At 44.0% G+C, this 27,420-nt stretch overlaps 1 protein-coding gene across 2 annotated transcripts in view; it reads right to left on the bottom strand.

Moving 5' to 3' along the window:
* The window catches only part of AOPEP (aminopeptidase O (putative)), a 1,648,611-nt gene that overhangs the window by 20,556 nt on the left and 1,600,635 nt on the right, over positions 1–27,420 (bottom strand). For both annotated transcript variants that reach the window (XM_085632907.1, XM_085632906.1), the window contains one exon: positions 8,127–8,213. In XM_085632907.1, coding sequence (XP_085489033.1) covers positions 8,127–8,213 — 87 coding nt within the window. The remainder of the gene's footprint in view (positions 1–8,126; positions 8,214–27,420) is intronic.

Consider the following 27,420-nt stretch of genomic DNA (forward strand, 5'->3'; position numbering starts at 1 on the left):
CACCATAATCATACATCCCTTAAATGCTCCTGAAGTTGTGAGATCACCCTCCATATGGATGATTATTTGGGTATCATCAGCGTACTCATAAAATTAAAATCTGAAAGGAGCAAGAAGGTCTGCCAGGGGGGGCCACATAAATATGAAGAATTGCAGGACTATGGGCAGACCCCCGGTGGGTCATCACAGTTGATATGTTTAAAACCTGAACAAAGATGCCATCTGCACAGCCTGTGTTCTACTCTTCAGGAAAGATTCAAACTATGCAGGTGGCTTATCCCTCAGACGAGCAGAGATGAGCCTTTTTAGTAAAATAGCATGCAAGACCATATCTAATGCGGCTGAAGAGGTCAAGAAGCATGAGTGCAGCAAAGTTGCCAGCATCCGAAATCATCCATATATTATGATTAGCAGCCATAAGCACAGTTTCTATGCTAAAGCAAGATAGAATACCAGATTGGTGCTTTTTGTAGACTACATTTTCCCTACAATATGAGGCTAGCTGCTCATTGACCCAACTTTCCAATATTTTGGTGAAAAGTGGGAGAAGAACGACAGGACAATAGTTTGAAAGAACGTTAGGATCCAGGGTTTCCTTTTACAAAAGGACGAAACAATCCAATTTTTTAAAAAGTTATTACATATCACGGTTATCCGGGGAGAGAGAAAATACAACATCTCTTTGAAGATCCTGCTAGGGCAAGGGTCAAAAGGAGAACCGGATTCAATGAGAGAGATTTTATCTATTACTCCCTCTTTTGTAATAGGACAGAACTCAGACCAGGTGTCTCCAATCAGTCGATTAAGAGCTACCAGGTAGCACAGAGCCTACAGTTCATTTTTAAATAGGCACAGGGTCAAATTTGTCTTTTAATATTAAGGGAAGGCTGTGTTTACTTTACATAATCATCATCAGGCTGCAGATAGCAGAGCCTGATAATGAGCAGTGCTCCGTCACATTTATGAGGCAGGCTGGGTCCCAGAGGTGAGGAACTGAAGTATTTAACTCTTAAATAAAAGTCCTTGTCAACTCAATATTAGAGTGTGAAAAAAATATATATTTCTAAATGCTTTTGAATGGGAGAAAATAAAATGATAAGTTACTTTAATGATTAACTTTTAATTTTAATGTTCTCCAATTTCAAAGGCCTTTTGCTCTCAATGTCCAGTTGACACCGTGCCATATTTATATAACTTTAAAATACTCTTTTTTTTCAAATGGAAGAAATTTAAAGTGAAGAAAACTTTTTTCTATGAAAAAGTAAGCATTAACGGCTTTCTCCACTTTCAATTAAGCCAAATACTTCTCAATGTTTTATGAAGCATATTTATTCACTTAAAATTACTCCCTTTTAACAAATGTAGTTTTCTGTTATAAATATGGCACCATGTCTACAGGCCACTGGGAGCAAGATGCTTGGTGTTTGTAAATGTGACACTCGGAAATGGTAGAAAATTTAAATGATGAGTTTTATAGAGTCCACATAAACAAAGTTAACTCTTCAGTTTAATTTTCTTAATACAGTGCCATATGTATAAGTGAAAAATATATCCATTATTTTAAATTGGAGAACTTTAAAGTGCAGAAAACTTTTCCAGATTCTGAAATGTTTTTCAGAAACATTTTCTGCACTTTATATTACTCCCATTTGTGTTATACACGTTAATAGTGCCACATATTGCCAAAGGTATGTCCTGTGCCACAACTACATTCAAGACAGTCTCTCAGTAACCCGTTCACAAATATCCTACTCATACGCTCCCTTGTTCATACATCCTCAAAGACCATGCTCTCACTGACACACATGGCAGCCCTGTCATAGTGCCCCCAGTCAAAGTACTTTGTGCAAACCATAATGGCTGGTTCTATAGACATTAGGCTTAAAGTCAATTAATCTGGACGTGGGGGCATCTGGTAGCAATGCCAAGTTGCTTAGCCGTCAGTAGCTCACAATGATCTAGTTGGACTGGGATGGACACGCAAAACACTACCCTCATAGTGGTGGCAGGCTACCGCCTTTACCAGGAGTTAAGCAGCAGGAGTGAGGTGATGGTAGCATACAGTGTAGTGATCAGTAGTAGTAAACAGGACCTTTCTACTCTGTGCTACTGGAGTGAGGCCTACAGGCGCCCTCACCTTTTTAAAAGTTCTGCTGCTGTGTGTTTAACTCACCTTGGCCAAGATCAGGTAATCCCTGAGTGCTTCGCAGCGCAGGAGTAGTGACTGCACTGGAGATGTGTGCCTGGGAAGGGTACAGTACAGGGACAGAGCTCTACTGTGCAGTGCATGTGTGGTTAATGCATGGACTGGGTGTATGTATGCCTGGAATACATTACATGAGAGATGTAGTGATGCGCAGTGTGCACAATGAAAGCATGTGCTGGTCGTATGTGTGTTTGCACGAAGTACAATACATGAATGGTTAACTGTAGTGCAGCGTGCACATGGTGACTGTATGTGCTGGCAGTGTGATTGGGTTTGTAAACAGCACACCCTAGTTAAATATAGCAAAGCTTAAATTCTGACAGTGCACGCAGACTGAGTGTGTGCTAAATGCATGTGTACTTTTAATGGCACAATGCATGGAGGGAAGAGCGCTGGACAGTAATTGTGCTGTAAATGTAAACTGAGGTAAGTTTGCCTGCAGTGGTACATTACATGGAGGACCCTAGGTTCCGTTTTCGGAAGCCTGGGCCTGCCTGGTGAAGACATGAGGAGGAGAGGAATTCCCTCCAGACAGATTTGTGTATTTCTGCATTCCTATGGGCTTGGTAGGACAAACACTGGAGGTAAAACGGAAGAGGCTCCCAGTACAGTTCAAAAGACTGCTCTTTGATTCAGTGAATGATCACAAGGAATGGCCCTGGACACATCTCAGAACATTCGCATTTGCGAGAGTTTATGCTATTGGCATTGTAAATGACAATGCCTTTTATTTATCTGTTTTGATAATTAACACAAAAATAAAAGGCATTGTCATTTACAATGTCAATAGCTCAAATTCCTGTAAATGCGAGACCTAGTTCATTTCAAAGAAGCAACCGCTATTGTCCAAGGCTTCTTGGAAAGTGAAAGCGCGCAAGGCGCGCTGAATGTTGCAGGAAAGCAGGTTGTGCCTGCAGTAGGAGACACTCATTAAAGAAAATAGTGATTACAGACCAAATAAGACATACCGTGTAACAACAGAAGTAAAAGGGTCAGTCCTCATGGGAGGTTACAAATGAAGACAAGGTGGGACTAACAAGCCTATTTGCGAATCAGAAGCCAGCATTTACGAAGGACAATGAAACAAGCCAATGACAAATATGGGTGGCGTGTGGGCGGGGCTTTAAGACTATACTCGAACACAACATGCCTCGCAGAGCAGCACATGCACTCCCCAGGCTCGACCTAAAAAGAGATGGGGCTGATAAGGGTACCATAAAGAGTAGAACTGGGAGTTTGGGATTAACCTTTTGATGCACATATCACAGTGGCTAACATCCAGATGTGAACTTTGGTCACTCCCATGAATTGTGTTGTAGGACAATCCACTTCAGAGTCTTGCCTGCTGCGACAGTATTACATGAGGAAAAGAGAAAAAGAGAAGTGTCCACTTCAAAAGAAGCAGTACCCCAACATAAAACGTCAAAGACTCAGACTCTAAATTACATTTTGGTGTCTGGAAATGGACTACAAGAAGAGGAAGTTGCTATCCCATATTGGTCATCCACCAAACAGCCAGTGTGAGAAGGGGAAGCTCTGCAAGTCATCTGCCTGTGACCGGAACTGGGGGGAAAAACCTGCTAGTCTCACTGCTGATGAGGGGTCATCAACCAGGGAAACCAAGACCACGTGCCATGGAGCCTGGAGCACCAGCACCTTCCTACTTGCCAAGACCAGTATGTCCGGAGAAGGAAGAGGAGAGTATCGGAGGAAAGTAGGTCCAGTGCGGAGCCCTACTGTGATGACTCCCTGTGCGAGGTGCAAAGATTTGGCTGTGCACCTATCAGTTTTTTTCCTGTGTGCAGAGTCGGTTCGGCGACCCCTGTATGGCAGGAGAGGGCTGCCGTGGACTGAGCCATGAATTGAGATTTGTGCGGGTCTTGCTATACCTGTACCAGAGCACTGTGGCGACCCCGTATGCCAGAGGAGGCCACAGGAAAAAAAGCTACTTGAGAAGTGCTGAGACTTTTAAATCATCTATACAGGGACACTTGTGCTGTAGGAGCCTACACCCATACTAACCCATACTGTGGCAACCCAGTATGCTAGGAGGGGCTGCCAATATCAACGTTGCCAAAGGATTTGAGCGGTCACCCAAGGAGAGACTGAGGCTACGTTTGATGCACTGCAAGGGAACTGCCCCCGACTCACCAGCGAGGACTGCTTTGGACGATGTGGGTGATGTCTCAACCTCGCTGGCTCCAGATGGGAGCTGAAAAAAGGATTCTTCCCCTGCAGTGCTGCACAGGAGAGAGAGCCTGTGGTGCCAGGTGCTGCTGGGTGGCCAGTCTCTCGGGTGATCACGCTGAGGGCACCCGCTGCACAGCTGAACTCTTCCGTGCTCTGAGAGCAGGTAAGATGTGAACTGGGCTGGTTGTGCCATGGAGGACTCACTGCTAATACTGCTGCAGCACCAGACACTTTTCACTAAAACCTGAAGAGTTAAAGGGGGGCTCTTGAGTAAGGCCTAATAGTCAGCATTCCCTTGATAACGCCACCAATGAAAGTGTAATAACCCCAAACAAGTTACACGAATGAGGGTGGGACAGGGAGTTGCCGGACAACTACTTGTGCTCTGACCTCAAGGGGATCGTGTTGTTGCTTCTGAATGTCTTATCCATATGCATGTGTAGACTTCGAAATAAAATATTACTTTTTCCTATAAAAGCAAGTTTTTGACTTGACGTTGATTTATTGTTCGTAGTTTGCACTTTTGAGTTATGAGTTGCGTTCACTGACCTGTATCTACATCTCACCCCCCCACCCTCCATCCCGAGGGATTCTTGACTGCTCGACCACAGTTACCATTGAGTCAAGTGCAGAAGGGGTTCTTAGCCCAGTTGCTCAGGATCCATAATAGGTTGGGCCCCGGGACATCTGGAGTAAAAGGCCTCCACCACCACGGTTGGGCCCTGTAACCCCTGCATGCTCTGTGGCCCTTGGAAAGCGGTTCATACATGGACCATTACTACTCCTATGTTTACCTACATGGAGATTAAAAGTATGGCAGTTCTGTTTTGCATGTGTCTGTTTATATGCAGTATTAAACATGTGCAGAATTCCAGTTTAACACAGATATTCGTAAACAATAGCCACTCCATGCAATAACAGTGTGTTCATACATCTTGGAAATGCACTGTCACGATTAACAACATTAACTCTCGGTTTAAATCATACACTATTTGAAAGCAGGGCCGGACTGACTACCGGGCGTTTTAGAATTCTGCCGAGCATGGGGCTGATTTCACTGCGGTGGGGGCTGAGTTCGTTCATGGAGACCTGCGTGTACTACGAAATAATTAAAGCAAAACGAATTTCGTTCAGTGCACGCAGGTCCCCATCAACGAAATCAGCCCCTAGCTCAGCAACATTCCAATACGCCCGGTAGTCAGTCCGGCCCTGTTTGAAAGCATAGAGTCTAAAAGACACAATGACTGGAAAATACCACCAAATATCACAAACACTCTGGAGGGTTGGATGTGAAAATAATCACATCAGACAGCTGGTATGAAAAACTGAATAAAATGTACGCGTAAACACATCTGTAATTGTACTTTGGTCCCATTAAAAAGAAATGTGTGTAGTGGTATTTTGTAAACGGGAGGGTCTGTCATGAGGCTTACTGTAACTGCTACTGTGAGGAGAATGTTTTTTTATTGACAATGTTTTCCTTCTATTATTCATCCTTTATTATTGTTTTGTCATCCTTGTGTATATAAAGTGTGTCCTCCAGATGTAGTCAATCCCCACTGCCAGGCCCAGAGCCGAAAACTGAGCTTCCGCTCTGCCTCCTCGCCTGTTTCCACTGAGACAGACCAGGACGACACCGGTTGTAAGAAGGGACCAGGGGCCGAAGCTCGTCCACAGAGGGAACGATGGAGAACTAGGCTATGCTCTTAACAAAGAAGCCTCCAAACTGGGAAGGGAACTCTCAAGTTCATTTTCTGATTTGGAATAAACTGCAATGGAGTTAATTTAATGCATAAAAAAGACCCCAACTTAATTGAATGGGAATGCAAGTCTTGTGAAGCGAAGATGCTTCAAAGTTCACTGCACAAAGAATTTTTGCGTTTATCTTCGAGGTGAAATAGAACCTTGAGGGGTGTGCTTCCTTTATCGTATGACTCTACAGGCAAGGAAACAGGCAAGTCGCTGAAGACAACAGGCCACACCAGCACCCGGAAGAAAGAGCTCTCTTCTGGTGCCTCTTATCACATTGCTGCATTTTAACTTTTGTTTACTCGTCGGAGACAAAATAGGGCCCTTTGAATTACATTTTGTAGCTGCTAATCTGCAAAGCATCTCTTGCATGGTTCTGAGTGAAGTCATTTTCAGTCTCATCTATCTTTCTTCGTTATCTTCCGGTTGACATCATTTTTTCTATTGCACTGTTTTTCCTTTTCTTGCTTGTTTACCTTCAGTTGTTATGTCTCTCTACTGCGTCACTGAACCCTCGAGCTTCATCCTGCTTGCTCAGACTCCATGGCATCCTGCCAGTTTTCTCTGTTCTGTGTGTGCCATAGATTACCGTAATTTGTTCCGGTGCCTGGAAGCCTTGAGCCGAAAATACACCTTCTAAATACATGATCTTGCCCTGCACTCCTTCAAGGTTCTGCACAGCAGACAATCCAGGGTACCTCCATTGAAGCTCCACTGCATCTTTCAACCCCCTTCTCCCTCAGCACCAGTGCGGCTTTCAGTCAGGTGGCATATCAGACTCCAGTCCAGAGAGACCAGGTCTCACCGCCCTACAGGCCTCGTGGTGGTGACGCGGAGTGCGTGGCAGGAGGACATTAAAGGACAAACACGATGACGCCAGTGGCAAGCCGAGAGATGGAGCTACAAATCAGCCCATGTATTCATAGGTGCTACAAACCTTCTTGAAAATTAGGGCTACTACAAAGAAAGGGTTGGCAGCAGAAATGGGAGGAGAAGGGCAAAGAAGAAAGGTAAATAAAAAAAATTTGGAAGAGGTGCAATACAATGCAACTAAATTGATTAAGCCATTAGGCTGGGCCTGTAGCAAATACTTTTTTGTTCTGAGTTTTACAGCATATAAAGCAGCCCCAGAGGCAGACCAAAAATAGTTCAACCAAGAGAAGTGTGTGCAAAATGCAAGGTTGTTGGTAGCTAGTTAACAAGGGGGGCTCCGAAAACCCAAAGCACAAGTACACAAAGGACGTAAACTCACCTTTTCACAACCCGCTTAGCTCGTGCACAGGACTTTTGAGCAGTGCAATCACCTTCTCAAAACAGCACAACCATATACAGTGCGGCTCACTAGAAGGGCTTTTGGTAGTAAAAAGAGGCCATTCTTTTAGTACCTTCTCTCACATAACGAGTGAAAATCCACATCTTGAGAATTCCAGATGTAGACGGACACTCATACAACTGGACTGCGACCTACGTTTTGAACTGGTTTTGCCTAAATGAACATTACAATTTTCACACAGCTCCTTTACATGCGATTATGTACATCATGTTCAACCCATGGACTCATAAGGACGCGAATGACTGGTTGGCACTAAACAGTAGTTTTAGTTCCATTCCAGACCACTTCATGGTGGTCAGAAGCTTTGGTAGGGCTCAGGTCCCAAAAGTGACGCAGGGCCCGAATCTGGTTTTATGGCAACATCTAGTGGCATTAGGGTGACCCGTCTCAGCGAAAATCTATCACTGCAGGGCAGTGTTGAGCTCTGAGAAGAGTGGGGCCTGAGAAAAAATAGCCCCAGCTGCTTCGTCCTGGTGATGGTGCTGTTCCATGTACAAGAGATGAGGGAGATCTATTGTTTTACTTTTAATTAGAGGTGCCTTAGCATCGGAGCACACTAGAGGGAGATAAAATGTTACCTCTGCTACCCACACCCCAAAACACAAAAAGTTTAACAGATTTAAAATCAAATAACTGCAAGTGCCTTACCTGGTCATCCCGCAGGAAGGTTTCTATATCTCCATACGCAGACGTATATTTGTGTTTCAAGACAAGTTCGCACCATCGATGTCGGGTCTTTGGGAAATCAGAAAACAAACACTGTCAGCATATGGGTGACCCCCAGAAACAACTGTATGACTTATAACACTGTAATATCCTTTGACAGCCTATCAATTTTGTGATGATATTTGTCAAGTGCAAGCACAGGAGGCGACTCAGAAAGACAAACATGTAAAACATTTTGGGTTACCTGTTGCTTATAAAGTTCCATGTTATTGCACTTCACAATAGTCATGACCTCGCTTCCAAGTGAGACCCGGGCATTTGCCTCTCTCATGAGCAAAGCTGCAGCTCCTATTTAATCTGTTTTTATTTGCATACACTCACTCACTGCAGTCATTCTCAGAGTTCAGTTCTATGCATCTTTCGATTCAATTCATTATTTGTCTACCAGTTGTCAGGCAATTTTAAGAGTCACTCTACTTTCCTTGAATGAACAAATAAAGAGGGTATGGTGTTCTAGCTTCTCCGTCATATTAAGACTTGGAGAGGATGTGGCGCAAAGGCCAGAGCTGCAAACCCCGGAGCTGGGGATCCGGGTTCGAGTCTCGGCCCATGGACAGCGCCTGGATACCCTCACGGGTGATAAGCTATGCTATATAAATCTACTAATTTAATTTAAAGACTTCCTCCCCGATTGTTAGCATCAGTCTTCCATTAAAAAACAATAGGGTTTATTTTATTTAGGTATGTTAAAGAACTTCAGTGTCAAGAATCGGGGTTGCTGTGGTGAGTCACTTGTTCTTATCCTTAAACACTTCCAACTTGTGAGGGCTACATCTGAGCTTCAGACACCTGAGAATCACAAACAGCATGATCCCATGGCACTTTTTAAGCAGACTGCCAACAAACGCTGGAACAAACTGAGCTAACTGATAAAGAGCGCCCATTTGCTTGGGCAGGTACAGTATGGGGGTGGTGTTGATCAAGTAAACAACAGCCAAATTTCGAAGCACTGAGAAAAACGTCACCCTGTAAGCATGCATGGGGATACTGCAAGCCATTCCCCACATTTCATGGTAGCAGAACAAAAGCCAGAGTGTTCTAAAGGTACCCTGGAACCATCTTCCACTCAACAGCCCGGAGAGACGATTTCAGAGCCAGAAAGATTACAGAGAAGGTTGTTGTGAAGAGTATATTACTCTGGTAACCCGCAATCGCTATACACTTCAGTGAGGGATAAAACGGCTCCCCATCCAAAAGGTAGAAAAGCCTCCTGCATTGATTGGAAGCATTAGGTATTTATTCAAAGCCTGGGGTAGGCCCTCACGGATGTACGATGCCATTAACCTGAGGCCCCTACAGACCTTAAGAGGTCTGACAGGTCTGAAAAGGAGAAATGCCATCCGTGATAGTCAGGGCCCTCTCAGCATCAGAAAAGATGTTTCAGCATCCGGGATACTTAATATAGCCTTATAGCCCGCCGTAGCGGGCTATAAGGCTATTAGAACATTCTACCACTAGAGGGCAGAATGTTCTAACAAATAAAACGAAGCCTTCAGGGAGCGCGAGGGGATTCAAATCCCCTCAGGCTCCCTGAAGCCTTTGTTCACAGCCAGAGCTGTGGACAAAGAAGCATTGGAATGTTGGAGCTCCGGGCTTATACCAGCCATTATAATCCCGGCGCCCTCCATTGTTTTCAATGGAGCTACCAACATTCCAATGTTCTAATTGAAATTAATGTGCAGGAGTGGAGGGAGCAGAGGGCCGGGGACTTGATTATGGAGTCAATAATGGTGATTGTGGGGCCCCAAGGCAAGTAGAGGTGTTGTTACTCAGGTCAGCCAATCTTATAGGAGAGGCAGAAAGGTGCTCAAATTCAAGATGTGCTGCTCCTGCTCGCTGGATGTTGGTTGGAAACTGCTGGGGCGGCGCAGAGGCCAATGTGATGGTTCTTTTATCACTCAGGTGGGTCTCCAACTGTGATCCAGATTAATCAAATTAGGGCCTCCTATTGTGAATGTTAAGCAAGGGTAGCCTTTACATCTGATGAACATCACAAATCTCACACCTGAATGGACACCTGTGTGGGCCAATGTTACCATATTGAATGGTTGTAGAGTTCCCCTTACGTGGTCGAGTTTATGGGTATCATGTTCCAGTATTTCGGACAACAGAGCAGGCGGTACCCACCCGAGTTAATGTTCTTTAAACAATGGAAGCATGCCCTTTCAGGATGAGCAACAGTGGGATGGGACAACCAAGTACATACTATTCACCTACTGGTGCATGGTGATTGCACCATGGCATGCTAAAAAATATAATCACAGGACAGTGAAAAATATTCAGAAGATATACTCCTTGTGGCCTAATGCTGTCAAATAGGGGAACGCAAGGCAGTCAATCAGCTATGGTCACCCGAAGAATAGACCAAGAAAAGGGGCTATGCAAAGAAGGTTAACATGGTCGGCAGAGTGCTGTGTGAGGAGATGCACACTGAGCTTTAAAAGGACACTTTCCTGTCATGTCAGCGGGACAGAGCAGACCCAACACTTTCTCTCATGTCAGCATGACAGAGTAGACCCCAAATACTGGGAAAGTTAAGTAACTGGGTGTATTATTATGTAGATAAAGGAACCTTATGGATCACAATTTTCAGCACACCTTGATCTCAGAAGGTCCACTATCACTCAAGCAATCATTAGAACAGATCAGTCTCTTCCTGATCCATATCTCGTATTATTTCACTTTCACAAACTAGAATATCCCATTATCCTAATCCTTCTCTTCAGGCTACCTCTCCTACTTGTCTGCTTCACCTTCTCCACCCCTCCACAGTCGAGCATTATTTTGCAGGCTCGCCATGCGGCACTGGTCGACTCCATGCGTCGCAGCCACTCACAGAGGTGGTTCTCACTGATCAGCTACCAATGCTTTATATAAGTATGCCTACGGTCTGCAATAAAACAAGAATATCACTTTATGTCGTCATTCAGCTGAGCCTAGGGTTTGATAGCCTAAAGTGTCTCGCTGACAAAGGCGAGGGAACAAACCGCAGGGCCCGCTAGATGTTTTTTGTTGTCAGGCATTCTGATAAACAAAGCAGAGGCGCCAGACCTTCCATGAGAGCAGCAGCGTTTCTCCTTTGATATTTAGTACGCGTCATATTACCCTGCGTCAAAGCTCCCACAATTATACACAATGAGTAGACCAATATTTTATATCCCATTACTGAGCCAGCGTCAGCCCGGAGGGAAGCAGTTAAGTGCATTACAAAAGCTCCTTATGTTTCTGCTTGCATTTACTGCCTCCACAAAGAAGGGCACTTTAGAACAATCAGCTTTTCGGGCAATCGCCAAAATGGAGGCGGCTTCATTGTCTGCAGCTAACCAATCAGACAACTGGAGCAAACGTGGTAATCTGCAGCCACTGAAGTCTCCATTTCCCTTCTTCTTTGGTGCTGCTTCGCCCTAGCTCCAGGGTGAAAATTCACCCGCTCAGGATGTAGAACATAAGAGCTACAATGGTACAGCTCAGCAAGCAACAACATGTACAACGATGTCAAGTCTCCTCTCGATATGCCTGTGTGTTTCACATTCTGCCCTTGTGCTCTCGGTTTTGCTGAGAGAAAATTTAGTACACTAATATCACCTGAACTGGACCTAAATCCCAAAAATTTCGACACTTGCAAAAATGTCACGCACTGCCCAAAATGTGTACAAAGTCTTCCCCAAACGCAGCCAGTACCCACCCATCTCAGTGTGTACGAATAATTAAATACTCCTGTTTTTTGGTTAAAATTCCTTTCTGGTTTAAGCAGAAGTCGAATGTGACTATTCTTTAATAAAGGAAGTCCCTCCCTCGTGAGACCTCATTTTAGTGAATCCATTTCACCCTCACCGAAGGTGTAATAAGAAAGCTGAGCGTGCGCTAGGGTGTCCTGGGCCTATGGTGATATTTCTACCCAGAATCCCCCAATGATTCTGCCTCCTCGAACTTTGAGGTTGAGGGCATTTGGGTACATTAGAGTTAAGGCTCAATGGTCACAAGTTAGGATATATCATAGAGCGCGCAGGGCCTACGCGCTCTTAAGAGTGTTTTTAAAACCTCAGTGAAAATGACAAGACTTCCCACTTCATTGGCTCAAAGGCCACGTGGAAGTACATTAGCCTATGGAACTTTGATTATTATTAGTATATGCAGTCCTACTCTCGAACCCATAAACACATACGCTTTACCTCTAAATTTCTACCACAAAATGATTCAGCGAAAAATACTTTGCTTGTAGACAACAATCTTTAACTTGGTCTCTGGGTAGCATAGAGCTGATCAAAAGTTGTAGAGGCGGTTCACTAGGAATGTGTTCGGGTAGAGGCCTTGCAGGAACTACACAACTTACATCACATACTATTTTTTTTTTAAGTTCTTATAAAAATGCTTTTTTATTTCATTACAGTCTCTTTAAGTCTCTGTGCGCATGCGTGCAGGTAATGTGCACTACTTAATCACAGTCGGTAACAGCGGGCAGCCTTGCGGGCAGACCCTGCACTCCTGTACAACAGAAGCATGCCACCATACAAAGGCTTAGAGCCACCAATCAGCAGCTTTGTATTGCAAAAGGTAATACCAAGAGGTCACGTAGCGGAAATGACATCCTAATTAAAATCATAAGCGGGCGATGAACGCGCACAGGTCCATTTCGCATTCTTGCCGCATTCTTTATTCCTCAGCGCTTGCATGGTGCGAGCGGGTGGCATCACTCAACAACAGGGCCCCGGTTCATTGTATGTAGAAGATAGCTCCCATTACTACATATACAGCGACAAAGGGCCAATTGAAGCGGCGATAACAGCTGCATGGGGCGTGGAGAGCCTTGCATAGTTAAACTAGTGTATTCCATTAGGGCATTTTAGAACGCGGATTACAGAAATGCGAGTAAGGTTTACAGCAGCTGTGTAAAAGAGATGGTGCCTAGAAGCATAGAAGACATGTGAGGTACGTGCTTAGTCGCCACCTGCCTGTTGCTCGTGTGCATTCTCCGGCCTGGATGACAATGAGCAGGCAAAGGCAGTTACAACGGAGCAGTGAACATGGCTGTCTTCGATGACGACTTACACACGCGCTTCTCCACAGCAAACTAATGCATTGCTCTAGGGCAGCTCAGATCGGGAAAGGGTAGAGACTACACAAGAGTACCCCATGAAAACATGAGTAAACTCAAGCTAATTAACACTGCAGTCTCCCTGTTGTATCTTGCTTTTCTTGGAGGGTTAGCCCGAGATGGCCACCACTTCCTTGTGTCCCTTTAGAGAACCACTGCACTGCCACCAAGTAGACTGAGGCACACAGGTAACATGAGGCAAACTGCACTGGCATGGAGGACTTGGTCTGCAAAGCCCCAATCTGATAACCACGCCAGCAAACTGATCTATCTGACTCACAATTGACTAGAGGCAAGTTTGCAATAAGTGCAGAATCACTATCCAGGTACTTTTGTAAATTGTTTTGCATCACCCTCACTTCTCTTTACCTCCCAGTGGTTTGGTAAACCAGTAATGATAACTAAAGATAGGCCTCAAACAAACGAAACACCTGATCTGTTGAATGCAGCGCTCTCTGCACCACCTTCTGTAGCAAATGGAAGTCTGAAACGGACATTCAATTTACAAAAATGGACCAGATGTTTCCAACAATTATCCTCCTCATCGGTTAGAATGTAAATGGTGCTGACAATTATAACTTGCAAATGTGATTTCCTGCACCTCACATCTTGGTAACCTGCTATGGGTTGAGTAGACGACCACTTTCATGTCCACAGGCTCACTTTATGTATAATCTTTTGCTCTTTATCTTCTTACCGTACTTTTTTCGAACACGCTGCCTCACAGCTGGAATACATCTTCAGAAACCACATTATGGCGTCAAGGCTTCCTGCAAATTTGTGTATCCATGCTAGGAAAGGACAAACGAGATATAGCCTGTGTCCTAGTACTAACCCAGATTGTTTATGAAACGTTTGCTAGAGTCATTATCCTTTGGAAAAGTATGCATAATTTCAATTTAAAGGTGAAAACTAGTTCTGGTTACAAAGTCCCCGGATGCTAGGAGATGCCACAGTGGCTCCCGAAAGCCATGAGAATTAGTGTAAGTTACAAGACCTCCAACCTCCAGCCTAAGACTGCACAGGCTGCAAGCAGAGAAGAGTCTAGTGTAGTAGAGGCGGGCTCTGGAAAGATGCAAGGATTCTCCCTGCTCTAGGCAAAACTGTGTGGAACGCACCTCTGAACCTCTAAAAAGGCCACTGAGGGTCCTTTTCTTAAAATCTGGTTCCAGAAAGCGTCATTCTTATCTATCTTTATAGAAGTGCCGGCCGAGGCTGGGCTTGTTGGCCAAGAGAATAAAACCCAGTGGTGTTTTAAGTGCGACAGACAAATGGGCAAATGACATCTGTTGAAATTGATTATATTGAAATGTGTCCATTCAGTCTAGAGAGACTAAAAATCTAACTGGAAATTAACAGAAGGTGGAGGACAAACCCAGCATGGGTTTCCAGAGATGATGCTCTTCATTAGCATGACCTGGGAAGCATTATCCTGTTGCCAGGCAACAGAACTTTCTGGACCAGGTCACTGAATTACCTCCATTTTATCTCAGAAAATGGGGAACCCCAGATCCGACCTGATCGTCTTCTAACAATAAAAACCCTTCCAGAGAGCTCTGCTCCATGAACAAGTTGTGCATCTTTTGCAAATTTAGCACGGATCTTCATTGGTGCTGGAACCGTCAGCCACTTGACTTTTCACGAATGTCGACCTGTCAACAGTCACTTAGCGCCAACACATCTGTTCAACTCTGCCATGTTTGGCATTTTAGGGCCGCTTATAGGGTCACGGAGAGAGAGCTCCTGCGGTGTAGAGGAATGTCTGACTAGACAAATTACTTGCATTCCCTTCCATCAGGGCAGCTGTGCATCTACTGTCTCATGGTTCTTACCTGAAATAAAGGTATGATTTTTTTTTTCTTGTATGGTACAGGAGATGCATACATTGCCAAAGACCTTGACAGGTACAGTCTTGGTGGTTTGACCATGTAAGCTGCTGTGAGGGGCACAAGAAGGCCAAAGCTCTGGGAGCATCCTGTTTGCAGGAAGGGTGCAAGGTTTTTAATTTTTTCTTAAAAACAAATTCAAAAGTTTGCTAGGTTTCCTTGTTTACCTTTGCTCACGTGGGGTTTCTCGTCATTTACACAATATAGCAAGATTGTTTTTACTCTAAGCGAACCCAGCCAAGGTGGAAGATGTATGCAGATTTTTCTCTGCAAGTTCTCCCTTTCATTTCTTTGGAAACTGCCATTGTGCCGCAGAACTCCGCTCATTTTTTCTGCGAAGTACATCTTTTGCAGAACATTTAGTTAGGGTTACATATTTTCCATGTGTCTTAGCGAAGTTTGCTAAATAAAAAAACTCTGAACTCTCCGGTTGTTTTACTGGTAATGGGTTTTTTGAATGCAGCCACTGATGCACAGCGAGGCACAAAATAATACTTTATCGAGGCCTGGCAAGACTTGCTTTATGTAAATTCTAATACATTATGCCTTTATGCAGATGCACACTTCCAGAAACATGATTCTGACCCTGGAATCTGGAAAGTTATGAACACCTCAGCATGATTCACACCCGGACAAGGGCATCACCACCAAGTTGACCTGTAGTAAACTAGAGTCCCCTATCAAGAGGGTACCAAAATACTTCACAGTACAAAACAATGATACAATGTAAGACTAAGTACACAATCTAGGACAAGCCAGTAGGAGAAAGTGGGTCCTGAGCTCCCTCTAGGGTGGCTGGGGAGCCAGGAGGCACGTTCCTTGTAACGAATAAATGAAACAAGCAACACAACAAGCAAAGTTGAAGCTTTTTTTATTTGCTGCACTACAAACCTGCCAAACTGCAGAAGGTAGCACTACATAAAAATATATCATTATTTTAGTCCAGGTCCTAAACTCAGTGTATCAGCATTACTGTCCAATAACTGCTCGACTGTAAGGCCCTTCTATTGTGCTAAAGTAGACAGTGGCACCTTAACTGGACAAACCAAATACTCAAAATCAAGGTAGGCCATCTCTCCAAGGAGAGTTGTAACCCCACACTGTAGCAGGATGAGAGTGGCGGCACGGGCTGAGATGCTGGATGAGCGTACGGTGTATGAAAGAAAGGCTGCCGCATAAATCTGTGCTGTGGAGCTCAGTTCTGCAGCACAATATGATGATGCTGGGGCCCCGAAAGGGGATGTTACCTCTTTTGGAGACCTGTGTCTGTTTTTCACATTTAATAGCTGGACTGACTGGTCTGTCTCCCACATCAGAATCAATAATTGTATCTTTCCTGCGGAAGGCAGAAACTTGGAAATCCCTAAGACACACGTCCTAGAAATCCCTGGGGGAGCAGCGGTTTAGTGGTGCACGCCTGCTGCTTTCTTCTTTGTACTCAGTGCGTGTGTCATTATGCTTGCTCCTGGAGGGACCCCACTGCATTGTACACAAATCAGGAAATGGGACAGGAGTCTGTCTCTGGTAGCAGTATAGGGCTGCCCCTCCACCCCCAAACCATTAATACACAAAGAACAATGTGAACAGTTTGATATTCATACATGGGGTCTCCAACTATGTAATTGCCCCCAAAGGCAATAAAGGACTCGCAGGAGGCCTTGTTGTGTTCAGGGTAGAGGCAAGTGTTGCAGAAGCCGTGGTGATCAGCCCTGGTGTTGCACTATGGTAAAAAATGGAATGGTGTTCGTTCTATCACCCTGAGATCGAAAAGAACTCAATCTAGTCTTTAGAACTGTGGTACTCATAGTACGGCCCGCCAGGCATTGCCACCAGACCAGACATTGCCTCGCCGTTTCTAGTTTCCAGTGAGGCCAGCAGTAAACACAGAAGATGACTGCAGGAGCATACACGTAGTGAATACATATCAAATGGGTATTCACTACGTATGCTCCGGAGGGCATCTTCTGTGTTTACTGCCGGCCTCTGTGACGTCATAAAACCGTCGGAAAGCTTCCCAAAAGGCCCTTTAAAAGTCAACTGTAAGCTCTTTCACAGCTGACTTTTAAAAGGCCTTTTGGGAAGCTTCCTGTTTGGACAGAGACAGATAGAGACAGAGATACAGACAGAGACAGCTAGAGACAGAGACAGCTAGAGACAGAGACAGCTAGAGACAGAGACAGCTAGAGAGAGATAGAGAGATAGATAGAGACAGAGATAGAGAGAGAGATATACAGAGAGATAGAGAGATAGATAAGATGTGTGTATGCCGGGTCTGGTGGCTCAGTGGACTAATGCGTCCGCTGCAGGGGCCTGTGCTCAACCTCGTGGTCACAGGGTTTTTTTGTGCTCTAGCCCCACCCCCACCGGTGCGGCCCTCAGCCACAAACCACACTGTAAATTTGACCCCTGAGAGAAAGTTTGTGAGCACCCATGCTTTAGAACATTGCCTGGCCTTCCGCCATCTCAATTCACTAGTTCGAAGAACCGCAAATATTTTTCTTTGGTCGTTTGTATCAAAGTTAACAAAAAGCTAGACCTGAGAAACGCACAGGTGACGCATCGGAGGCGGTTACTGAATACATCCGAACCAGATGCCTGAAAAAGCTGTGGACTAAGGGAGTCACATAGTATCCTGTGACTCCACGCATCTTCGAAGAAAAACACCTTGTAATGTCTGTACCCATTACTAGATGGCAGGAGTATGCAAATCATGTGTATCTACAGCCATACACATATTGTTTCTATCACTAACTAGTGCACATTTACTATGTCTGCTACCTCACATTTATAGGTGCAAGTTTGATATGGTTGAGCGTGTTTTTGTACTTTGATCAATGTTTCCAGATCGATCTGGCATTTCTCCAAACTATCTTTGGGCCTCTAACCACTTGCATTTCATGTTGACACAAATGAGATGCCATAAACAGTATGTGGTCTGCACACTTCAGCAGAGGACTCAGAAAACACAGCACCCGAGGAAGAGCTGGGAAGTCTATGGTCTGCCTCTGATGCATTAAATGGGAGAGGTCCCCTCCCAAAGATCTACCGTGCTGACGGGACAGAGCTTGAGATGCCCAGAGTTGTTGTCCTAAGTTAGGTTGTACAATGTCACACTTTAAACTAAATTTGTAAGGGATATGGGCGTAATGGTAAGAGCTAATATGGACACCCACATTATTTTGTTCCCACGTGCAGTTTTAGTACCGATTTTGATTTTATAGTGTTTTCTGCTCAAGTTACAGATTCATGGAACACTTAAAAGGCACAATACTCTTTGCTGGGTGGAAATCGAACTAAGAACCAGCTGTAAAAGGAGTAGGAAAAGGCTCAACATGTTTTCATTAAAAGCACAAATGATGCCTTTTCCAATTACAAATTCTGAAAGGCCTAGTATAACTCCCATGCACGAGGTTAGAGATTTTACCAAATTGTGGGCACGCTCCAAGGTCTCTTATGAAGGAAAACTCAAAAGAAGTTTACTTCACACCCACAATTGCTAACTGCTTGGGTGGCTGTTGCCACGTATGGATTATGTATGTAAAGAAGTTCAGAAAAATCAAGTATTTTCCAACAATACAAGCAACCTTCACAAAAACATAACGTAAACTAACAGCAGAAAAGGTGCCTTATGTTTGCGTCCATCAAGCTTCGCCTTATTTGGCCCAACTTTTCAATGTCGATTTCTCATCCTCCCCTGGGTGGAAACCAGTGTATACTGGGTGGAGCAGAAACAAGATGTCATTCCTTCTTGTGAAATTAATTATGAGTTCCTGACACACAAGAGCCACCGCCCAGATAGCAATCTCCTCTGCTTCAATTCAGCCACAACATATATTAACTGCAGAGAGCTGTCAAAACCGCAGTCAGTTTCCTCAACGAAATGAATACAACCATTACTTGAACTAGGGTTCACCTGTGATAAATCAAGCACATACATTTACAAAAATAATCCAAGGGCATTTACGGGCTCTACTTGTGACTTGTCTGAGCGCAATGCCCAGGCATGGCCTCATCAGAACCAGTGGCACAGCATGTTTGCCATGGTCCCCAGTACAAGCAAGGAAAGTGGGCCCCATGAATGCTGCTTGGGCAGTAAAATACAGCAATAAACAGGGTTCAGTGGGCCCCTCTGGATCCCGGTACCACTGCACTTGCTGCACTATTGATAGCCACTGATCAGATCTCGGATCTAACCCAGAAAAAGATAGGAATATGGGGGGGGGAAGTATCATCCAAAAAGAAAGTAATGTCTATATGTATCATCGACAATCGCATTTTCAATTTCTGATTAAAAAAAGAAGATGCAAGTGAGCACCCAACCAGTAGGTGGCGCAATATGTGAATCGGCGACAGTTTCAAGCACCAAACAACTATTTATAGCCCAAATCACTTCACAGCTGGTGCAATGGGAGAAGCTGCAGACTGAACTCTCAATGCTCAGTAAAAGTGACTTGGGGGTTAGGCAGCAACAATTTGCCTGAATTTAAATTGTCCCAATGACGGACTTAGAAGGATGTTGTAAGTTACTCGCCATATTAGAAATAATATGCTTTTACACAGTACCTAAAAAAACACCTGTTTTTCCATTTCTAAGTAGTCTAAATAGCAGGTGTTACTATTACTAAATGTATCTGCCTGAAAAGATGGCAGGATGAGTTGGGAATGCTGAGGTTCTGATTTCTGACCAGTAATTGACACCAGAAGCATTTTCCTGTGCCCATGGGGCACCATGTGTGGCGCCTCAGCCACATCCTCTTTCCTAAATGTTATTTCATATTTGTGTATGCCTTCTAAGGCCTGTCACCACACGGTGTGGCCTTCACAAGAAGTAGTGACCTGACGTCACCCAGATTTACATTCAGGGCAGTGGCGCTTCAATAGATATTACTCCCTCAATTGAAGCCTTTTACACAAGTGGGTAAATGCTGCGTTCATGTTGAAGCAAAAATGTTGGGGTCAAGTCGCAGTGGAATTCATGAGTATATAAAGACGAACTCTTGCAATTCTACTTTGCGCACTTAAATGTCTCAGTGAATTGGCCCCAAAACACTAAAATGGGAATATTGCTCTACAGGGAGTATGAATAGAAAGATGTGGTCCCTTAGCAATGTTGCTAGTGATTGGATATTTCTTTGCCAATTCTAAATGAATTCACGAGCACACAAAGTAGTAGTTCTGAAGTGCTACCTCACACACTCGTAAATGTTTTTGTGAATTGGCCCAGTTATATTTTCCAGTCTTCCATATTTCAGTAGAGTACACTCTTACTTCACAACCATCTTTCTTTGACCTCTATCACACCCAGCAACCCCATCAGAAAAGTTTGGAGTTGCCATAGATCATAATGACCGTGGGACCACAAGTCAACTGCATCACACCCAGGACACAGAACGACCTCCCTGAACTCATCAGAGCCTCCCCTCACTTACTGAGTTCTGCAAGAAGCTGAAGACCTGGCTCTTCGATTACGCACCTTGGCGACCACACACCTACAACCCTGCTCAAGTATACAAAGAAATCCTCAGCAGACGTCATAGGTGTATCAACAATTCGTTAAGTGCACGATGTAAGCACAAATTATACACAAGTTATACACAAGTTATTTCAATTCTTATCTTCTTTCTTTATTATTTTGGTCTTGCTTCAGACAGCCAACACGTGTTTCGTCGCTTACAAAGGGACATCGTCCCGCGACTTTCTCAAGGCTATGTCCTTTTTGATAGAGACCTTTCTTTTGTGGTGATATTTCCAACCCACAAAGGGATTAAGTACACAGAGAGCGATATTTGATACGAGACCGTCAGACTCACAAGCTCAAGATTTGGGAACAAAATAGGATCCCTCAGATGCATGGACTGCCTTATTGACGTTGCGCAAGATACTGAATCTCTTTGTGGGTCGGAAATATCACCACAAAAGAAAGGTCTTTATCAAAAAGGACATAGCCTTGAGAAAGTCGCGGAACGATTTCCCTTTGTAAGCGACGAAACACCTGTTGGCTGTCTGAAGCAAGACCAAAAGAATAAGGAAAGAAAATAAGAATTGAAATACCTTGTGTATAATTTGTGCTTACATCGTGCACTTAACAAATTGTTGATACACCTATGACATGTGCTGAGGATTTCTTTGTATATTTTGTTGGCTTTGGCCGCTATTTTGGGGAGGTTGGTGGTTCTCCTCACCTTACAGCACTGCCTTCCCAATAAGTGGTTGTATGTACAAATACATGTGTTATTCTCCTGAGTGGCGCCAATATACCTAAGCATTGTACCACTGTTCATAAGTAGTTGCAAACCTGCTCAAGTACCTATCTGGAAAGCTAATCGGGGGATTAGTGCACTATACAAATCAATATAACATAATATAAATTACCTGATAAAAATAATGTATTTACAGACCTAGAGAATGGGGAAGATCATCTGCTTTTTTCTACAACACCTGAGGATCAACAGAATTGATTTGAAGTTGAATTTGTGCATGAACACCATGAATTCCATCGATCTATCCCGCGCACAAAGCGGCTCGAACCGATCAACAATTAAGTTAGTTGCTTCTTAAACGCTGAGTGGAACATCATTGATTTCAAAAACCATTCTTCCCACTTAAAGAATCAGATTTGTGTGATCCAATGAGTGGGCTATCCTTTAATACCATCTGGTCACCAGGGCTGGTCGACAGTTCACCACAGAGGTGCTCAAACGCACAACTCCTTGCCTGTAAATTTTCACACAGTGCATGATATTTTTCAGGCAGCTAACTTCCAGTCTAAAACTTGGCCGAGCTTTGGTTGGCTACATCAGCATCAAACTGGTGTCAGAAGATAGGGCTCAACTGCAGCACGTGCTATCAAAGAGCAGTTTATCCAAAACATCTATGTCTCCAACAGTAAACCCCTACACTTTAAAAAAATATTTTCAAAAATACTTCAGGAGAAAACGGAAAGAATTATCAATGAGATGATAGCAAAAGCAAGTTATGCGCTTCCAGGATAAATCGGAGGCACAACAAAGCTCCTTTGTGGTGCGCTGTGCAATGCACCTCCTATTCCATGGAGGCTTTCTTTTTTTTTGATAAGCAAATTTTTTTATTTTGCATTTAAACATACAAAAATACACGGACAACCGTCCAAAAGAACTGGCAGCAAAAATATAGCTCCTATGTTCAGTGACATTCAATAGCAAGACCTCCCGCCCCCTCCCCGACCACTTCACTCTCCCATGGAGGCTTTCTATGCAATGTGCCTGCAGAAGTCATTATATTGAGTACTCACTCTCGAACGGCAAAGATTATATCCGATAACCATGCAAAAAATCTTTGCAGCCTTGTATTATTTGATCAAGTTTATTCCTTGTGTGACACTGGCGTGCCTACAATGTGATCAAGAGTCGCTGCTATGGGAAACTTATTGCATGCAGGGAAGCTTGCTTTGGGCCATAATAAAAATGTGTTTCATAAAACACTGCAGGCGAATAGCAAAGTTAATTTAAACAAATTATGCTGACACACACACCTGAAGCAAATATGCTAGGTGTAACCTTTTACAGTCATTTTCAAGCAATAATCGTCCCTTCCACGGAAGTGACAGGGAATAAGTGTTTAGAAAGAATCAAGGCAGGTTTTTGGCATGGACGAGCTGGGCCCAGGCACGGGGCGCCAACCTTTAGAGGGGTTCATCGACCTGTCTGCATGAAGGTTATGCATGCAGCAATCGCATTCCGACTGGTCCGGTTATTCTTCCTAAACTAATTTTAATCTTTGTTCTTTTAATATGCTGCAAGCACCGTGTTTAGCACCTATTAACTCCCACAATATGCCTACTATCTCCCTGTCACCTACGCCATCCCACATATTCACACCCTATTACCCCACCACCAAAACCACACTCTTGTCACCAGTATGAAGGAGGTATGATGTGGGTAATTAAGGTGGTTTGGGGGAGGCGCATAAATGTTTGTATTAAGGGGCAGCCAGTAACAACTGGACGGCGTATAGAAACAAAACCCTCCGTTGCTTCTTCTTTGCAGTTTTATATAGCTCGACCGCAAGGTATGGGAGCACTTTACATGGGCACCAGTTACATTGCACAAGGATACATTATTTTTTTTTGTAGGCACTGTATTATTAAGTGATTTGCCGGATGTTGAGACAGCGCCGAGACTCTAACCTTGTTTACTCAGCTCCAAAGTAACGCCACAACCTCTTCTTGCTTTAGTGACTAGCAGCACCCTGGGCGCCAAATGTGTTTCTACCCAGGGCGCTATCTTAGCAAAAGCCAGATTTGAAAAGAACACCACGGGTGAAATATTATTGCGATGAGAAACAATACCTCTGACCTGGGTTCACACCCCAGAGTAGCAAATCTAATGCCTTACAAACCACTGGGTAGCACTTTAAGAAAAGAGGAGGGACTTTCTTAAGTTTTGTTAGTTTGTTGTACTCACTGGATAGCAAATAAGCTTGCGGGAACAATCCCTTTAAATCAATGGCTCACTGCCGGACACAAACCAATTGCTCATGAAGTGTTAAGTAAATTATCTGGTTCTAGATCACAAAAGCCCAGATAGTAAAAGTGAAAAACTCTTTCAGTGCTACTTCTGTTATTTTTGGATTTTAAAAAAAATCCTATGAGTACTAGAGTAAAGTTTGCGTGCTCCCTTTGCATATTTGCTCATGCGAAAACACAACCAGTTGGAAGATTCTGGTAAAGGGCAGAGTTGGAAATGTGTATTCTGCAGAGGACACTATTTCTCTGTGCTTAAACCCCTTTCCTTAAACCCTCACAAAATAGGACAGGGATTCCTTCACTTTCCCAGCATGAAAAGGGTCTTGCTCCAAACATCCTCAGCAATCTTGCTGATGCCCGTGTGAGAAAGTTGCCGCAACAAGTCGGTGAATACCAACAAACGTCTTTGTGGGTGTTTACTACATGCTTTTTCTCCCCAATCTATTCCTCCCTAACAGCCCATAATTTACAAACACAGAAAATCCACTCTACGGGTAGATGTCCAATTTTTGGGTCTGGCATTTGCCAAGACCTTTTGATTTTACTAAAAGAAATTATAGTATATAAACTTGAAGGATTTTCAGGTACTCCTCTTCAAGCACAGGTTTGTTATCCAGGCACTATCACAATATTTTAATATCCTGTTTTACACCCTCACATTTTGTAGATAGTTCACCTTTCACTGGTCCTGATGAATTGCCGCTGGATCCCCCTGACCATGAGGCAAGAAACATGTTGACCATCTGAGTAGAGCGGAGTTAGTCCTTGACTCATTGTGTCCAGACTACCGCCACTCATCTTGTTTTTAATAGGGTGGTTTACTGACCCAATAAACTCATTATTCAGACTAACCAACCCTGTTTTAGAATACACTCACCAACGTCTACACTTACCTGGCCCTCACTTGCACTCAACCTTCGGCAAGGAACAAAAGATCTCCGTTAAAGAGCCCCATCTTTGGGTGCCCGTTGGGAATTGCAGCGCCGACCCGACGAGGAGCAAAACCCAGATGATGAAGCATGACACCTAGCTTGCTGGGTGTGTGAGGGTTTTAGTTCCACCAGTGTGGGTTCCCCCACCCATCACATGCTATTAGTTCCCAGGCTGTCTAGACATTATCCCCCACTTTGTCTCAACCTCGGGGGCAAGTGTACACTTCATACTAACTCCCCTGACTAGGAGGAACGGTATACCCTTCTCTCATAATTGTTATTATGCCATTCACATGTTTGTACTGCCCCCTACAGCATACATGTGACAGTGAATCAGCCTGGCTAACTTAACTGAGTGATAGCATTCCTCCCTTCTCAAGGGCCACATTCACACAAATTAGCACACTCCAGTGCCAAGGACAACTTACTTACATGTGTCCATTTTGAAACAAAAAAATATCTTTGATGTTCGCTAGTTTTTTTTTTTATAATGAGCATGATGATGGCACAGCAGCTTTTCCAAACATGTTTTTTTTCAAAAACCCTGACAAAACGGGCATTGGCAAAGCCTAAAAGCTGTCAGCAACTGCCGGACCTATTTGCTCCGACCATGCTTGTTGTAAAAGCAAATTCCACCATTCATTCTTTTGAGAATGAGGGAATGTAAGTTATTCCTGCAACCTATTTTGCACAGTAGAAATACAGTACACAATGAATCAAGGACATTATTTCCAAAGTGTCCCAATCCAAACACACCTAACTTGTCAATGTTAAAAAAGTTCAAGGCAGTTAAAAAACGATTAAAGAAAACAACGTGACCTGGTTATCTGCAGCGATTTTGCATTTGATCCATTGATTCCCTATGAGAATCTGTATTCGCTAAACAAGGTGACCTTCCATGTTAATACAATATTCCAGCCCCTTATCTATTATATAATTTCAGCAATTATCAGCTATGAGGTGTAACTTTAGACACAATAAAACTAGACCTAGGCGAAGTTTTTGATCTTGCATAATTTCCAGCACTTCGTGTTACATGAATTTATGCCATTTCGCCACATTGTGTATTTTTAATTCTCTTCAGGTCAAAATCTTATTGCATGTTAACAACATGAACGAATAGAACACATGCGACTGTTCGCTGTAATTGTGTTTTGCTCTTTTCTTAGCGTGACATGAGCCTTTGTGCCCAAAATGGACACATGCAAAACGAACAATTGATGGACAGAATGCAGAACAATGTCATACATTCAAAATGAACACATGACACATTCTACCTCAATCTTGCATAATTTATCTGAATTATTTGATAACTGACCACAGAAGCAGAGATATCTCTGCCTTAATACTGTTGGAAAGGAAACACATGAAGCAAAAACCAAAGGTAATGATGGACGGAGTGTTGAACATTGCAAGCACTCACCCCCAGTCAACTGATCTGGGTTTAATCCATCACTGTTCTTTAGCCCACTCTGCCACCCCAGTTCAGACATGGCCATATGCAAATCAGTCTGACCCTGTGCCTCATGGGAACAGTCCAGCCCGAACTGCCAAGCCATGTCTTCCCTGGACCGGAAACAAGCTTCCTAGGACCGGTTTCTGGCATTTCAGCCGTCTTCAGCCAGGCTTGCTTGAATCCAGTGGCAAAGTGAGCAAGGGACTCACGTCTGAGCATACCCTGCCAACTTATGGCGAACAAAGCAAAAACCAAAGGTAATGATGGACGGAGTGTTGAACATTGCAAGCACTCACCCCCAGTCAACTGATCTGGGTTTAATCCATCACTGTTCTTTAGCCCACTCTGCCACCCCAGTTCAGACATGGCCATATGCAAATCAGTCTGACCCTGTGCCTCATGGGAACAGTCCAGCCCGAACTGCCAAGCCATGTCTTCCCTGGACCGGAAACAAGCTTCCTAGGACCGGTTTCTGGCATTTCAGCCGTCTTCAGCCAGGCTTGCTTGAATCCAGTGGCAAAGTGAGCAAGGGACTCACGTCTGAGCATACCCAGGAAACACATGAAGACAGCAAATACAGTAACAAGCTGTTAGTTTAACAAGCCGCCCACTTTATGGATTTGGTGTTCGAAGCTGGCAGGGCCTTAGCTGTAAGTTTAAAAAACAGAAATAAATGTATGAGTTTTGCCCCACTAATCATACCCAAGTGCAAGTAAAGCCTTAACTTTCAACTGCACAAACCCCCTCACAGCAGCACACGGCAGCAGTGTACAGGTCATGGATATCTACAACACTAAACACAGGCTGCCCCGGAGGCCCAGATGAGGCAGAGCAACGTCACATGATGTACTGCCGTTGTCTATAAAAAGTGTACTGTGAAGCATTCTGGGACCGGCCATGCAACGCAGCAGCTTCTTAACACTAAAAATAAATATAGTGCGTACAATGCCAAATGGCACAACCATCAAACGGGTATTCATTGGCTTCAAAGGCCAGTAGCCCTCTTCTTCGTACATTTGCCTTGGGGTGCCACTTGCCTCTGTTATATGCCCACTTTTCAGCAGCTGCTGAATAGAGGTACTAAGTAAAAAAAAAATTTAAAGTGGATTCTCCTGCTTGCAAAAGAGCTCAGGCTAGACAGATGACCACTTGTGAAATTTACACAAGAGGGCACCAGGACACCAGTCAATGCAAATATAGGTGAGCTTGTGTACAATGCAAATAGGATCTTATTACAGAGACAGTCGGAAACAAGGCTGTAGGCCTGAAAAAAACCAGAGGCCAAAGGGGGTGGGATATGTGGGGCACAATGTGCCCCCACTGCTTTAACTTAACAAAAAAACA

This window comes from Triturus cristatus, chromosome 2_1 (genome assembly GCF_964204655.1).
Source record: "Triturus cristatus chromosome 2_1, aTriCri1.1, whole genome shotgun sequence".
NCBI classification, from domain to species: domain Eukaryota; kingdom Metazoa; phylum Chordata; class Amphibia; order Caudata; family Salamandridae; genus Triturus; species Triturus cristatus.